We start from the raw sequence: 17,504 nt of genomic DNA, 5'->3' as shown, positions 1-17,504 counted from the left end.
TACCAAAAGACCTGTTTTCTTGTGAGATCTCAAGTACCTGAGTGTTTTCTGCATTGTCACATTTGGCTACACCCAGGAAAACAACAGGTGGGCTAAAATGGATGCTTTTAAAATTCTTTCAGATCAGAAAGAATTCTGCTTCTGTTTTTCTGTTGAATTTGACATGTGACTACAGATTAGGGCCACTTATTTTATCTTCTGATTTGCTTAGCTCTACTTCACTGCTAGTCATTGATGCATTGTCCTTGTGCAGACATTGTTCAGAAACTCCTAATCTTATCTTAGCTTTAAGAAGGATCATTTCTGTGTTACTGAACACAGCCCTGGGCAGGTGTCCGGGTGTGGTGAAAATAAAATGGGTCTTTGTGATCTGTGTATTTGTGATTAAATGATTACATATTGCAAGGGTTAAAGGGAACCTGTGGGTGCTCCTATCGTTTCAAAACAATGCTTAATTTCACCAAAAACTGTGAGTGTACTCTGCTAATTTATAACAGCCCATCTAGATAGGAATGCCAACACCACTTTGTAGCTCCAGAGCAGCTGCAGCATCTGGCTTTGGTCCTGGGAAGCCAGGGGTTTTTCTGTAAGAATCTGCATGTTTGCAGGACTGCTGTGTAGCCTGGGCCTTGCATATTGGATATCCATGTGGCTCCAGGATCCAGCCCTTCACACAGAGGCTGTCTTGTGTGAGGATATGGACTATTAAAGACAAAACAAAACCCATAACCAACAGCAAACTTGGCAAAGGAGAAATTTGGAGTAAGCTATATTTCTGCAGAGGTAAGGCACATTGGTGTTTGTGTTAATTTGTATTCTGACAGCTAATGCTGGTGGTTTTAATAACACCTTAGTATTAAAAACAGAACTGAGGAAGAAAGGTTGTACTCTAAGAATAATAATTAAAAAACCATTAAAAGAAAGAAAAAAACTGTACTACTGGCTGATGGGTACTACAAACATGAATTCTGAAGCCCTTCTAAAATCAATAGTTATTTAAAGCACACTAAATAGTGCATACCTTTCCTGGCTGCTCTTTGTACTCCCGCAGAACCACTGGAATTTAAGATAGGGAAAGACCAGTTATGCCAGCTAGTTCATGTTCTACCATAAGGGGAGTACTTGGTCTATTAACATGAGATTTTGAATCACACTTTTGAAAACCTCAGTATCTCATGCCCATACACTGACAACAACTGCCACTACTTATACATTTACAAATCTAGATCAACGGAGGGAAGAGAGATTGTGATTTGTTCCATTTTCTCCATGCCACATAGGAGCACAGATGAATATGTGTATTTTATTACAATAATCATATTTTTCCACTTTCCAATCTAAAGACCCTGACTTTTGTTTTGGGTTTTGTGCTGATGCCATATATTTAACATATACTGAGAATAGATCTCTTGTAAATTCCCTGCCTCATTTGGGGGTAATACATTCAGTGGTTAATATGGAAGTTGATTATTTTCAACTCTGAACCAACATTTTCTGATGAAGATGCTCAAAATTAGGCTACTCAAGTGCATGTTCTGAGACCTAGATAAATTGGCCTGATTTTTAAGGATACTGATCTCCCATAATTTCTATGAAAGTCAACAGCAGCTAGAGAAGTTCAGGCATTAATCAAGTCAATTAATTAGGTGCCTGAATATGTATTCAGGTTCCTAATTTAAGTATTGTGCATGGTGGATAATGTTCTGAAAGCTGCAGTCCAATTACTGAGTTCCATCTTTCTTTCAGATAAGGTCTCAAGCTTCATATAAAAAGCATGACACCTGAAACATAATCAGTCCTATTTCCTGAACTATTTTTCTATTGTATCGTGTTACAATGGAACATCTACAAGGGTATCTGACTCAACTTTTTTCTTTTTATTAAGAGTGAACACTTGATTAAAACTAGCCAAATAGCATAAAAATCTCTACACATTCTTTTACATTTGTAAATGAATTTGATTGTAAGTGTGTTCATTCCTGTCTCATGTAAGAGTAGCAGCAACTTATTATCTGCTAGGCTTGTTCCAAATAACTGATCTGTTAAGAATAGTAGTTCTAAATATATTTTTAATTGAGCGTGCAAGTAAGGCAGCAAGGTTACATAGCTACCTAAGGGAGAGGGGACGACTCAAGATTGGGATTTCTTTCTTTTTAATTGTTTCTCCCCAGGAGTTCAGGTCATGTAGAAAATGGTCTCTGTGGAATCCTGTTCTTAGAGAATCTTGGTCAGGATCCACATGGCACTGGGAGAAGGCTGTGAAGAAAGCAAGAGACGAAGGCAGATCCAAGGTCTCTGTGATAATAACTAGATTAAGTAATATTGGAATTAAATTGGTGCCTGAGGCCTTGGGAGCATGGACACTTGTGGGACCCTGCAGAGTTTGAGAGAGGCTCAGAGACAGTTTATTGTTGAGCTCTAACTGACAGAGGTAGCTATGTGAGACACAGTAATAGCACCAAATGAAATCCTCTGCTTTTGTATTCCCAAAAAAAGGGGACAGAAGAAAATAAGAGAAAATAATAATAATAAGTATACCACCACCACCCCAAAATCACCACCCAACAAAACCCATGATGCCAGATGAGAATATGGCCTCTGAACAGGCTGAGACAGATCAAAAGTCATTCCATTCCATTCCATTCCATTCCATTCCATTCCATTCCATTCCATTCCATTCCATTCCATTCCATTCCATTCCCATTGCTTGTGAATCTTCCATTAAAGTAACTGTGCTGGTGCCTATGTTCTTTAAAAGCAAAGGCTGAGCCTGACTGTTCAAATGCCTTTGTTGGCATTAAATTTTAGCTAGTTAATGAAATAACAAGATGGATTTCAAATGCTATATTAGGATTTGAAATCACCATCTTTGTTGATTACATATACAAACCATTCAATCAAAGAAAAAGATCATTTGGCATATTTTATTCCTGATTATAGGATGAAATATTAATTTCCAATACTGAGAAATAATATGTTGCTGCAGAAGGTGAATGGTAATTTCAAATAAGTAAAAGAACATATTGTGGTCATTTTACAGGCAGACTGTACACAGTCCAGCATTTGAGAAAAACAAATTAATCATAATAATTATTTGTCAAGCTCTCATAGTAATTTCTCTCTTTTTCAAAAAAGAAAAAAAGATACTGGAATCATCTCACATTTTCTTCTATGTTGTTGTTTTTTTTCCTAGAATGAATATGTAATTTAATGTTATGTCCTAACTATCTGAATTAGTGTAGATTTCTTTTAAGCCTAAACTGCTTCTGACTTGATGGATTCCCAAGTTCAGAATCAATATTTTATTGATTTCCAGTTTAAAGCCTTGAGTATAATGTTTGAGTTATTTGAACATAATAAACCACTGTATTTCCATGTCATTTCCTGTTCAGTTCCATGAGCCTTCCAATCTGCGATCACAGTATTTTAATCAGGGATGAACTTCCATAAGCTAGAATGGCTGAATATTGATTATTTTATGATCTGCAAGTGGATGAAATATTTTTACATCTTACTTGCTTCATGATGGAGTTGATTCCAAACATTTTTATTAGAATGTGCATAAAAATGAATGTCCATAACTTTATTTCATTATGGCATTTTTAGAATACTTCTGGTTTGGCACATGACTGCAGCCATGAAAATGATGGCACATCAATACAAAGTCATGCTTCTTTTCAAACCATTTGTACTGATGGTTGCTTGGGAGTATAAGATGCAGGAAGTGATTTCTTTTATATAGGGGTAGTTATTTTCTTTTGTTGTTTCCCAGTGTATTAATTCCAAACAACAGGAATTAAGATAATAGCCAAAATGAGGCAAACAATAACTTCAAAACTTAGCGTTTTTGGCAGGTTTTTGTTATCTTGCTTCACTGTTGAACATTCTGTGAATTGCTGATTCTTAAGCTGATTTCATTGAAGTGCACACACAAATATCACAAGTATGAATCTTTTTTTTTATTATTCTTTGAAGTGGACTGAGTTGTTTTCACCTTGCACTGAGCTATATTTTGTAGATCCTTCCATTTCTATTTCTTTAAAAACCAGTCCTCGCTGCAGAGCTATTTCATCAAGATCATTCCACCAAAAGCTATGAATAAGGGGAAGCAATGCTAAAATGTCCTGCCAAGCCTTTAACAGTCCATAGCAATGGATGTGTACAGAAGGGGTTTCAAATGGCAGATTGCAGGCTTGTTTGGAGAAGGAATCTCTGCATATCATCCTCATAGGGCCATAAATCCTATATTTTTTGGTAAGTAAAATTTCTTATGAGGAATCTTTATCCTAATGGGAAGAAACACAGAGGCTTCAGGCCATGTCATCCCCTACAAAAGCTTTATTAAGCTGATGAGCTTCTGTCAAGCCATCTGCTCTAAGTGGGTTTCTCCAGACCTGCATTTAACAGCATGTCCCCCTGTACATGAACTTGTGGAATTTCTCTGCTTGTTACCTAGTTTCTTTCTCCTTTCCCGCTTGGTTTTGTGGACTTACATCTTGCAACTTTTCAACTCTGTGATCAGTTTCTTCAGCTCTCAGTGGCAGGAGTTATAAACACACGGGAACAATTTGTGTAGATTGCAAAGCCTGTGGTGTTGGAAAGCTACACCTTGCCAGGGGCAGCTAATGAAGGAAGAGACAGCCCCCTCCTGGGGCTCCTGGCATGCAGACAGATGTGCTGTTAGCATGGCCCTCAGGTGATGCGTTATGTTTCCCTTCAAGTCCTTTCTTTCGCTGCTAAACAACACAGGAGACAGAGTAGGAAATGCGGATTCATGGAGAAGTGGAAAAGGAATGTTTTTCTCCAACACCGTCTCCCACTCCAGTGATGCAGTTCTGACAAAGCCATGCTGGCAATTTCTGCAAAGGCCTCCAGTCTTCCTCCAGCCTCTCCTGAAGGCAGACAGGGGCTGCAGCATTGCACATCAGCTATAAGTGCTTGTGAATATATAATATCTCACCCAGACATGCCCTGTCTGCTCAGCCCTGCATTGTCCTGTGGCATCAGACATGCCCAGTCCTCACATTCCCTTGAGGTTGCAGGCAGCCCTAGGAAGGTGATGGACTTCTCATCCCCTGCTTTGCTTCTCTGGGTCATAGAAAGAAGATTGTCTACTCTCCTGGACAAAGGCACACTAGAACATATCTTCATCCTCTCCCTCAGTGTAAGCATGAGCTATGTGCATTGTCACTTGCTGCTCCTTCTGGAGTCAAATAGTTGTGTGAGAGTCTGAATGCCCATGGGAAGAGGCAGGAGAGCAGAGCACGGAGCAAACTTCAGACTCTTGTATCTGTTTAGCAAAGTCTGCAGGCTGGGAAGTGAAGGAGGAGTTAGATCAGTTTCCTTCTGTTTTGCTCCCAAGTCATGTGGTGAATTCAGACTTGGCATAGGGCTGGCCGCACTGCTGGGTCCCCTTTCTCCTGCCCTGTGCTTAGAGACTCTGACACTTGCTCTACATCTGATTAATGAGTGAGTCAGTGACTTGTACAGTCATTTCTCCTCACAATGTTTCAGCTTCACTGTGGCACTGTTGTATTTGTGTATGCCAGACTTGTTCCAGAGTCTTTGACACTAAGCTCTTAAAGCCCTAATGTGCTTACATAACATGATATGGAGAACCAAGAAAGTAAATTTAATTAAATCTTTCCCCACTCCTTCTGACACACAGGGAGAGACAAAAGGAACTTCTTTTAGAACACTGGGGAATAACGTGGTGTACTCACAAAAGCAGCAAGGAAATTGAAGACACTGGTGGTGTATAATATATATAAAATGAATACTAACCTTCAAAGGTTTAGGTGTTAGATATCTGAAATGAGAGAGAACCTGTACCTTGATGGTGAATTCATATTCTGGTTTCTTTTAGCCATGGAGTTGACATCTGTAAAAGATATGCTGGTAAAAATAAATCTAAAAACCCCAAATCCTTTTAAATTCAATATCAACTTTATTTCAAGAGAAGTCATTTCATCGGTGATTTGAATAACTTTGCTAATGATAAAAAGAAAAAAAGAAAAACCCTCCATGAAAATACTGCTGCAATTACCATCTTGTTAATGCCTTAGAGAATTCTACTGCAATTTTTTTGAGGAGCTTTTGCTGAACACCCAGCTTTCAAATGGGTGTTTCTATTCACTTTTCTCTAGTTTTATATAGAAGAATAGAAATACAGTAATCCCAATTAAAAAAATACATTCACCAGATGTAACAAAGCAGTAGTATCTGAGAGTCTCATAGATTTTACATTGCTCAGAAAGAAAATAGCAGGGTGTCTCAACTGGTAACTGTAATTCTATCCTAGCTTTTCAGGGAAAAATACATCAAATGTAATTGCATGAATTTAATCTCTTTGCTTGGGGAAATAAAAACCATTTGAAGAATGGAAGCAAAACCTTTCTGATTTAATGACATCCTGAAAACAAAGTCTGAAACCCTGTGAACTTCATTTATTGCTTCATGAGTACTGTAAAATGTCAAATATTTATCAGTATGTTTCAAAATCTGGTGTAGAACCCGCATTTTGTAAGATATTCTTTCCTTTTAGCTTCTCCTGTGAAAGTTCTGCTTCCTCTCTGGGGGAAGAAGTTGCAGTTCTAGATAGAGAAATGCATTGCTTCCTTTAGAGTGGCAACATGATGCTCAGGGGGACATTAAGGAAAGGTCTTTTCCTTAATGTATATAAAATACTCATCCTTCCTCAGTCTTACCTTACAAATACAGGAGCTCTGTCCAGACAAACATGTAGTTCACATACAATGGGAATTGAGTTACCTGTTTCATCTTGTGCCTTTCTGATAGCTCTATCCTCCGTGTATGGGATCCCTGTAAGGGATCTCTCCTCTCTTTCACTGCATTTAGCTGCCTCTTGGACTTGCCTCCCTGCTGCTAGAAAACAGACACCAAAGTGAGGAGTAAAGTGGTAACCATTGCACATATCTTGTTCTGTTTGAAAACAGAATAGTAACTGGTTTTCTGGGAACAGAAACCATAAAAGAAACAATAGCTTACCATGATGGGATCATTTGTGGTAGGTTGAATGAAACACATATTATGGTCTGTGAGAAATTTTTCAGCCTATAAATTCTCTCTCATGAAAATTGCAAAAGTTCTTTTTAATTGAGAACAAAGCAAAGCCTTGTTCTTTTCTGAACATATTTTGGCCTGGAAAATATGCTCCCCCCAGATCATTTTTCCACAAATTATTGGTGGTCACATTATATCTTGCACATAGAGACAGCAAAGTCATTGAGACAGCCCACAAGTGGGATCTGTGCTCCTGATCCACAATTACTTGTTCTAGTCACCAAATCCTGGCCTCTTCCTCGTAGGTAATGAGCTACAGCTTGAAATGCCTTGGAAAGCAGGCAGTTACCTAGGAATAAAACTTCAGGAATTCTTGTTACTCCATATTTGACTGTGGGCTGGAAGAAGTGTTTGGATGTTTTCATATAGAATAAATGACTTGTTGCCTGTGACTTGGTTTTGGACATAGCGAGTACAGTAGCAGGAACAAAAGTTTATTTCTAATCTTAAAATGTGCAGATTTCATTCAGCCATACAATAGTAATGAACAAAATGTATTTTTTATCAAAAAGGCGATACAAAGAGAAAAAAACCAAAAGATGCACAGGTTTTAAATACACCATCATTGTTCTTATCATATCTAGAGATATTATAACCTCTGTTACTCATTTTGCAGTGCCTTGAAGTGAAATTTGTTAAATAATTTTGTTATCTTTGAAGTTAGATAACGTAAAAAGATGTTACAAATAGAATATAAGAGGGAGTGAGCTGGCAGTGTTTCTAAAACATCTGAATCAATAATGGCAAATGAGTTAAAACAAATGAAAAAATATTTTATATAATCATAGTTTGGCATGCTTGTTAGATTAGCTATTATTGAATGTTCCCATGTGCAGAAAGATAAGCCAGGGAAGGAGATGGACCTGTCTGAACAAATACCTTTGGCCGGAACTCAGGATAATCAAGGAGAGTTTATGGCATTTGAGTGAAGGGGAAACAACTCATCAAGACTACAAGGATTTCATTAGGTTATAAAGGGAGAAAATTAGAAGGGCCAAAGCCCAACTGGAGCACAATCTGGAGCACATTTTCTTTCCTATGTGTACAAAGATAAAACCATAATTAAATATTTAAGCTTCTAACTAAAACTGTTCCAACTTTTCTAAGTACCCAAATACCCTAACACTTTACAAAAATCACCATTAACTAAGTTTTTTCATCACCATTAACATTATATTTGGTTTCTAGAATAATCTTTAATTCTTACCTTTAGAGTCCCAGATTTAAAATGACTGGTCAGGTCAAAATGCTGACCTTCTGCCCTGCTCCTTGTAAGACCCTATGACACAAATTTGTTGTGGTCGAAGTCTGTCAGGTCTTCTCTAGCATGAGACACTGCAAGATAAGTGACCTCCAGTGCTTTCCAAGGACATGCTATGACACTAGCACCTCTTTACACAAACCTGCAGAGAGGAAGATGAGCAAATTTTCTCAGAGCCACTGGGGGTTCTTTGGTTTCATTTGAGCTTTTTAATTGAAACTCTGTGGGGCCTGACCAGAGTTAAAGCAGATTTTTAAGGGCTTTGCTCAAATGGCTCCAACTGCAGACAGGCTTGGAGCATTGGCCGCCTCTGTAGGAAGCCTCTTCCAGTGTTTGGCCACCCTGTGGCAAAGGCAGTGTTGGTTGGGATTGAAGGGGAGGATGAGGAACCTGCCTCCAGATTTTGTCCAATGGATTTGGATATTTGCTAGCAGCCTGAGTACTGCTCTACCAGTTCATACCCAGCATTTTTGGGGGGGAGCCCTCTTTACTCCTTGTTATACTCGCATAACCTATACTTGGGTTATGCAACCCAAGTGTGGCAGATTTTTTCATTTCATTTCATTTCATTTCATTTCATTTCATTTCATTTCATTTCATTTCATTTCATTTTCTCAATGAAATTTTGCCCCAATTGTCCTTCCAGATGTATTTATTTTTTGCATAAATTAGCACTCATATTCAAAGCAACCATCAGCCATGTTGTAACTTACAACAAAGCAAAAATCTCATTTGGCCTTCCTATGAAGCATGGCAGTCCTGTAAAGCACAACTGCAAATTGAGAAAGCAGTATATACAATTTTTAATGCCTTCATACCTCTGTCAGGATCACCAGAAATGAAGATAGTTTTTGTGACAGCTGGTAACTTTTTTATTTCACCCTAAATATTCAGCAGATGACCATAGCAAATGATAAAACTGTCTGCCTATTCCAGATGAAATATTGTCCTTTATAACAATTTTGTTGAACAGATTTTGGCTTTTTAAGCTAATCAAGAGTCATCTATGAACAGACTGTGTTCTTTATCAAATGTCTATGTTTGCTCAAAATTTGCCAACTGGCTAGATTCCCCAACCAAAATGTTTTTACATTTATTTCCATCACAAATTCCCTCCTGCCCTAACCTTTCTGAGGACTGCAAACAAGTAATATTTGGTGCTGAGTTTTATATTGAATATCAAGAGAAGAGACACCTCCTATCCTTACTTTTACATGATAGTTAACTCATGGCTTGCCATAATTCCAATGGCCCATTTTTTCTTTATTTCAGTTTTTCAAGTGGGATTTGCAAAATACACTCTCTGTTCTTGAGAGCACTGTTAGCTCCACACTGAATTCACAGTAAAGGCACTAAATTAATTTCATGGCTGCTTCACAGTCACATCCTTCTAAGGACTTAGCTGAAGCTGGGATTATTTAGCTGTGAGATGCATTACAGTAAATGGAAAAAATAACAGTGATTTTCATGAAAATTTGGACTCTTTTCTCTTCCTTCTCTACCTGTCCCTCAGTATCACTTTTAGCACTATTGGGAGATTTTTCAGCAGTGTGTAGCTAGGATGTGGTGTTTGGTTTTTTGTTGGGATTTCTTTCCTGTTTTTATCTCCTTTTTCTTTCTGGTTAGTAGTGTATGTGTGTAGGTGCCCTCATCCTCCAAGATTTACTGACAGACACAGAGACTAAAATCATAACTGTGATAAAAAAAATGACCCAGAGTACTGAGAAGCTGTTAAATTATTAAAGGAAGACTTGCATTACACCCAATAGAAAATTAAATATGATATTTAGGACACCTGAATTCTTCAAGGTCATTCAAAAATTAATGGTCTAATTTGAGTGGCTTCAATTAATCCAATATTCACAGGATTTATGACTTACAGCTTTTCTTTGCTTAGTGAAAAGCTAAGGTTAGTGAAAGCTAAGGTCTCTTAAATTAAAAAAATATAAAGTAAGAAAGCTAACAAAATATTTTTCTGTTAGTCTCTGTAGATCAATGATATTTTCTTCCAAGGCCTGAGAAACAAAGAAAAAAAAGAAGTTTCACTGTTCAGGGTTCTGCTTTGCTTTTTGTTACATTTCAAAGACTTCCTGAGGAGAAATACAACTTTATAGAGATGGCCAATGACAAATATTGTAATACTTCTGCATTTATTAAAAACTTGCCCTATGAAGACCTAATTGAACACTGTTTTGTCTCTGGCTGAACACAATTACATGATTTCTTTTGTTTTAAAAACGCACACATTTCTAACTGATTGTCCTAAGTGAATTTTACAAATTCAAATGCATAAATGTATCAATAATTTATAATGACGAAAATGAAATAGAGTGGATTTTGACTCTGGGAAGTTAAGTTTAGGGAAAACATGACTTCTCATTCTGGATTTACTGAAAAATATCTTATTTACATGCAAGAATTTTTATATTACTGATCTGGAGACAATTCATTCAGACAATTTACATGTTGCTTTCCACTACAATACAATTATTTCGATAGGTGGCGTTGAGGTAGTCACCTCTGTAGTGTCAGACTATGTGCTTGCAACCTTAATTTAGGTGTTCATTCCAAAATAGTCAAAAGGAAATTCTTCAATCCACAACTATTTATTCTCTTTGGAGGTGTGCATATCATATTGAGATATGATAATCGAAAGCATGTTTTACTGAGTCAATACATACTTAAAGGAGTAGCCTCTTTTTAAACATTGGCAAATCCTTTTACATTTCGTTTTCTACCTCCATCACCCACATGAAGGCTTGCCTCAGGAAATTCATGGATGCTATCATTGTCTCCTGTCAGCATTACTGATGTTTATGCTTCTTTTTTTAAACTAATTTTAAAAAATGAGGAAGACTGAGGTAAACTTTCATGTAGGAAAGGGTAGATAGTGGGTGCTGTGCACTATCTGATTTTTGTGATCTCTTCCACAACACTCTGCTTAGAAGCTTCACAAGAGAATGCTGTGCCAAGCCCATGTTCTTCCTGTGTCTCATTCACATAGGGACTGAGAACAATTTCATTTTCTAGCTACAAGAAAGCAGAATCAGTGATAAATTCACTGTCTGCTAGTCCTATGGGACTAATCAGCTGATAAAAAACCCTGACAGATAATTTATTGAGACTATATATTAGCATATACAGGCATACAAATGTCAGGCTATGCTGTACATAAGTGAGGGTGCACAAGCACTGGCATGCTCTCTGCTTCCCTGGGTGAATGTTCTGTCATCTTGCATAACAGGTTTTTTATTTTTTTTGTGTTTCTCAACATCTGAGTGGTGCTTGTTTCATGTGATTTGAATGTGAGCTGTGAACCTTTTCTCACAAAGAAAGTGACAGATACGTTGCCACTGGAAGGAATTTTTTTCTGCTTTCTTTCAAGCTGCTCCTTGCTTGGTGATGCTGGTGGTGAATGTATGGTAGTGAGGAGCACATGGACTCATTCAGTCAGATTATGCTATATTCACAAAGCTTTTCAAATTCACCATCATGTCTGTTTGCTATGTTAAGCTCATCTGTGAAATAGTTACTGAGGCAAAATTTTCTTGCCCAGCTGCAATGCAACCCAGGGAAAGCAAGATAGACATCCCTGCATTTGCGCTCTCTGCTTTCCTATGAATTCTCAGGTGAAATTTCTGAGATTTAGGGCAAGCAAACTGAAAAGACCTACCAAATCAGAGCCTTTTCCAATGATAAATGTAAGGACAGTCTTCACGGTTTGATTTGAAAGCCATATAATAGCTGCATTAGGGTAAGGAACTATTTTTCAACATGAAAGTTTTGGTGAACTTGCAGATTTTTACCTCCTTTCATCATATTAAAATGACAAACATCTTCTCCAACCTGGATTCAAGAAGTGTCAGTTAACAGCTAGTCTCTCACACATCCTACTTCCCTGGTGTACACAAGGTGTTCCTGAGACAAAATAACAGAGGCTGGATTGCCACTGCCTGTTAAACATCGAGTAACGTGGGAGGCCTGCAGATAAAAGCAACTTGCAGTCTGGAGCATATTGTCATTGCATGACTCAAGGGGAAAGAAGTAAAACTGGAAGGTTTCTTACTTCCAGCTGCCTTGGGCCCCTCAGCACAGGTCTGCAGGGCCTTGGGGCCAGAGCTGGCAGTGCTCTGTAGCAGCTCAGCTGGCAGGAGGCAAGCAGGGAGCAGCCCAGGACCCAGCAGGATCTGATGTGAAGTGCAGCCCAAAACCAGCACCCTCTGACAGTGCTGGCCCAGCTGCAGATCAGAGGGAAAACCTATGTGGGGAGAAAACCTCTGCTGCCATCTTGTTTCTGATCAGAGGAAGGAGACTTCAGTGTCTGCTCCTGCTGCAGTCACACAAAAACTCAGTGTTTCATACTTTGGCTGACTTTCTGTTGCAACCCCATACTGGCATATCTAGTACCACTTTTAACTAAAAGGACTGTTTCTGGTAACTGCAGAAGTGATGTTGATTTACATTGTTTAGTTATTAACTCTGAAAGGGACATTGCTATCTTGACCATCAAAAACATGAGATTAAAAAATAAAAACTTCAAATGTAACAAAAAGTCAATTTTTCAAAGAAATCACTTCAAAAATTATTTCAGTGGAAATCTATCTTCTTGATTAACCTTTCCTAAAATAAATATTATTGTGGAATGACAAGGAAAAATTCAAAAAAATGACAAAAGATAATCAAAAGATGACAACTTGATGAAATAGTTGATTTCTCATGAAGCATTTAACTTTTAATGAATTCAAGATCTCTGGGGTGGTGGTGGGCATGTGTTTTATTTATTTATGTATTTATGTATTTTATTTATTTATTTATTTGCTTGTCTATTTAAAAAATCCTCGGCTGGCACCTTGTTTATGCCTCTAAAGCTTTATAAGAGAAAGAAGGAAATCCCTTTTATATATTGTTGTTTTTTCATATTTTCATGTAATTTCATCTTTCCTTATAACAACCATTTTTTTCTTACCATTGTAGGCAATGAGAGCTTAGAAGAAAATTACGTGCAGGACAGTAAAATGGGATTTGTCATCAATGCAATATACGCTATGGCTTATGGGCTGCAGAACATGCATCATTCTCTTTGCCCCGGACATGTTGGACTGTGTGATGCTATGAAGCCAATTGATGGCAGCAAGCTCCTGGAGTTCCTCCTCAAATCCTCATTCATTGGTGTTTCTGGAGAAGAAGTGTGGTTTGATGAAAAGGGAGATGCCCCTGGAAGGTAAAGAGGGTTCATCTCAACTATTAAACCAGAGGGTGGGAAGTGGGAATGTTACTGTGTTCGGTGATGTAGATTTCTTTGGCTTTTTTTCCTGAAGCATAAAGCATGGACCATTCTTTCCAACAGCCAGAAATAACACTGGTAACACATGGTATCTTATATTGGGACAAGAACTACAGTAGAGCTTATAAATTTCTGGTGCTACATGAGATGAAAAACCTTGTAACTCACAGAATTCTGGTGTGCAAGGTACTATCGGGTCTCAGTACCAGGGTTTTAGCATATATAAAGCCTGATACAAATTATTGGAGTTTAATGAAGAATTTACCTGACATGGTTTTGAATAGAGGGCTGTAGAGCTCATCTATTCCAACTGGAGCTCTGCTGAAACCTTGCCAGAGACTAGTGCTAATTGGTAAGAACCTTTATGATCTCCTTAATTTGTTCACTCCAAATAGAATCAGATCAGTCCCTGAATTTAAAGATAGGTCCTGTAGAGCAGGACAAATAATAGGGGGCTTTTGGCAGAAGTTTCTGTTTCACTCATTTGGGGTCTGGTCCCAGCTGTGGCAGCTGCTGTTTTTTAGCCCCCCCAGCAGACACAGGATGTACCCCAGCAGTGGGTAAGGCAGCACCTTTGGGGACTAGGATGTCAACTTTGCTTCTCTTATGGTAATGAACTGACTGAGATCTTTCATATAGTTTTGTGCATTCCATTTTAACACAGATATTTTTTCTTTGTTTTCTTTTTTACAAATACATTTAATGCAGCTGCTGAAGTACAAAGTCCATTATTAATTGAAACCTACCCAGGGATTGCTTCACTGAAGTTTGTTTTCCTACTGAGTTGTTGAAGTGCTATAAAAGGCTCTCTCACTCCATCTTTGGGCTTATTGCATAAGTGCATCTGAGTGCCAGCACCACACAAAGGAAGGGCTCTGGAGCAAACGAGTTTTCATGTCTTTCCATGCCTCCAATGAGTATTCATAACACACAGTGGTCTTAAAGCAACTCTTATCTCTAGTACTAGGTTCTATTAGCAAAACTGGCCAATATTTTGCCATTTTCTAGATTGTTATGGTTTCTTTATATTGTCATATTTAAACAGAATATATGTAGGGGGATAGAATATAAGAAAATAAAGGTAATATAGAAAGTAATCTTACCCCTAAAGAGTTGCAGCTGGGACAATTATTAAAGATTAGGAGCAGGCCTGACTTTAACAGGCCACAGCTGTAACCAGTGAGAAGAAGAGTGCTATAAAAGAGTGGATTGGTTGGTTCTGGGGAACTGGAGTCAGTTGGTTACTGTGGGAGGAAGGAAGAGTCAGTACCTAGCGGCGCTGCCTATAAGAAACATCAAGGAGGTACGAAACTCTTGCACGAAGGAGACAACAACAGGGAACCTTTGCAATATAATGACAACATATATACATTTAAACAGTTTGTTACATTTAATTAGTAACAAAAAACTAGTCAGTTTGGTCTTGTTGAGCATTGACTTCCGAATATTTTGGTCAAAGATACATATCAGTTGAGGTTAGACTTTGAAAGTAAAGCAAGCAATTCCCTTAAATTTGACCACATACTTATCAACATAAATGCATAAATCAAGTCTTTGCACATATAATTTAGATAATACAGAGAAATTACTGCTTAGTGTAGCTTTATGCTTTTTGCATATATTTGTGTCCATAAAAGCATTACTCCAGCTTTGCAGATGCTGCATTTTCTGTCTGTTAGCTATTTGGTTTGATGTTTAGATATAATTTTCCCATTTTATCCTAATTCTTATTTATTATTTTGTCACCCAAGAGCATTTCCACAACTCTCATCAGTACCAAGCATAAAATTAGATTGAACAGTTGCTGAATTTAAAACATAACAGAGTTTATACCAGGATATTCCTCTGAGTATGCCAGAATGATAGAATTTATTCCATCCATCATTTTTGTCTATAGCAAGGTTAATTTTTCTTGATTCCCTGGCCTACTTAGAATTTGATAGGTTATTTTAGGTAGGGATTTTTTTTTGTTATTGATCCTCATTTATATTTTCACAGTTGTAGCTAGCAAGTTTGGGCAAGGAAATTCAATTAACCTTTTTGCTATTCATTCTGCAATCCTTGAATCAATCGGTGGCATTTATGATGTGGGCAATATCGTATCAGAGAATTGCTGTGTGTATATGAACTGTGACCTGCACAGTCTGTCAGATCCTTGTATGGCAGCAGCAGTTTAACAGAATCATCTGTAGCTTCAGACTGGCTGTAGTGCTTCCACAGCTTTGTGTGGGAAGTCTCTTCATGCATCAGTGAACAGACCATAGCATTGTGTCAATACCCAGGAGTTTTTGTACCTTAGCAAAATGGATCACATACAAAACCTATATATAGCAAAGTCAGCCTGCTATGAAATTTCTTCGTTTTTTGACTTCTCTATGCAAGTGCAAGAATGTCACACAAATGTGTAAAATGTTTTTAGACATCTTGTCCTCAAATCATGTGAACAAATCAACTTCCCAAGGTGAAATAATATTCTTCTTAGAAGGCAGCAAACTTTCTCATAATTTTCAAAATCTGTGAGGTTCTTTGAGCAATTGACTCCCACAAAATCTTAATTGTCATCATGATGAGCAGAGCAGATAGAGTTGCCTATAGTTATGTTTGTCTGGCACTCCCATAATCTTCTGTTTTGAAACCCATACAGCTTCATGAAACCTTAACCATTTGTTTAGACACAACTTTTTTTCTGTCTCAGGCTCAATTCATTGTTTCAAGGCTTTTATCAAAATGAGATTGGGAAACACAAAGTGTGTAGCCAAAGGTGTATTTCTTCTGTGAAGAATCTTTTCTTTGAGTATCTCTTATGCAGAAATACAAAGGAAACTTTTATTGGAAGGGCACAAATGTAGTCATTTAGCTGGCTACACTGCCTCTGGGAAAAAATGACATGGCTATAACTCTGGAAACTCAGCTGTCTGTGCTCTCTTTACTGTCATTAAGAACATGCTGGTAAATTTACTGCACTTTTTACTTTCATTGAGTAGCTCCCAGTTCCTTCCTCTGTAGCAATCACATCACTCAAATTTCCAGAAATGGCTGGAGAAGGTGTGAAGGATGCAATAGTCAACACAACATCCTTCTCTGGAATAAGACATATCTTTTAGCTCTGGTCCATTCTAGGTAATTGCCTCCTTTTATCTTGTGCTTGGTATGAAGAACCTTTCCTCTCTAGAGCAAATGATTTGCATAGACCTCTGACCATAAATGCTTTGTGACAACAGGCAGGAGAACTTTCAGCTCCAACAATGAACCTTTGATATGTGGAGAAATGCTGAGGTTCACAAACTAGGACAAAAGTTTCACCTACATGAAACTTTTCATCTTAACTAGACATGGACTTAGAACCACGTAAGTCTATTTAGTTCCAAATTTCCAACAGCTGTTCAGGCTTCAGTCATGGCAACGCTATCTACCCTAGTGCTTTGAGTGAATAATCAAATTTTGCCTTATGTAAAGCCTTCAAACTTGCATGTAAACAATTTTTTTAAAATATGTATTTTTGTTTCAAAGTTTGGATTAACGGGTGTTTATTTCATCCATTTACATCCCAGCATTGCTCAGTATCTCTTTTCCCTCCTGTCTTACAGGATAGCAAACATCAGTATCAGTGAGGTATTATGGCTGTGGGAAAAGGTAACTTCAGCTATCTCAGATTAACTGGAACAAGAGTGTGCCTGTGACCAGCTGATTTATATTCTGGCTTGCCTTACAAGTAACTTGCTCATAAGACACCACCCACTGGGTCACATCATTTCCCAATATACCAGAGAGCTTGTTAAAAAGAAGGATTAATTTTTTACCTGATGGATGTTTGAATGGCTTCTTTAAATGCTGCCATGTGTGTGTGAAATACAGCTGCCTCCAAGAAGTCTCACA

At 37.8% G+C, this 17,504-nt stretch overlaps 1 protein-coding gene across 1 annotated transcript in view; it reads left to right on the top strand.

Annotated features, from left to right (window-relative positions):
* GRM1 (glutamate metabotropic receptor 1) overlaps positions 1 to 17,504 on the top strand; it is a 177,664-nt gene that overhangs the window by 121,640 nt on the left and 38,520 nt on the right. Inside the window, exon 4 of the mRNA XM_059468877.1 lies at positions 13,319 to 13,565. Coding sequence (XP_059324860.1) covers positions 13,319 to 13,565 — 247 coding nt within the window. The remainder of the gene's footprint in view (positions 1 to 13,318; positions 13,566 to 17,504) is intronic.

This window comes from Ammospiza nelsoni, chromosome 3, assembly GCF_027579445.1.
Source record: "Ammospiza nelsoni isolate bAmmNel1 chromosome 3, bAmmNel1.pri, whole genome shotgun sequence".
Lineage (NCBI taxonomy): Eukaryota > Metazoa > Chordata > Aves > Passeriformes > Passerellidae > Ammospiza > Ammospiza nelsoni.
This window is presented reverse-complemented; position numbering and strand designations above follow the sequence as displayed.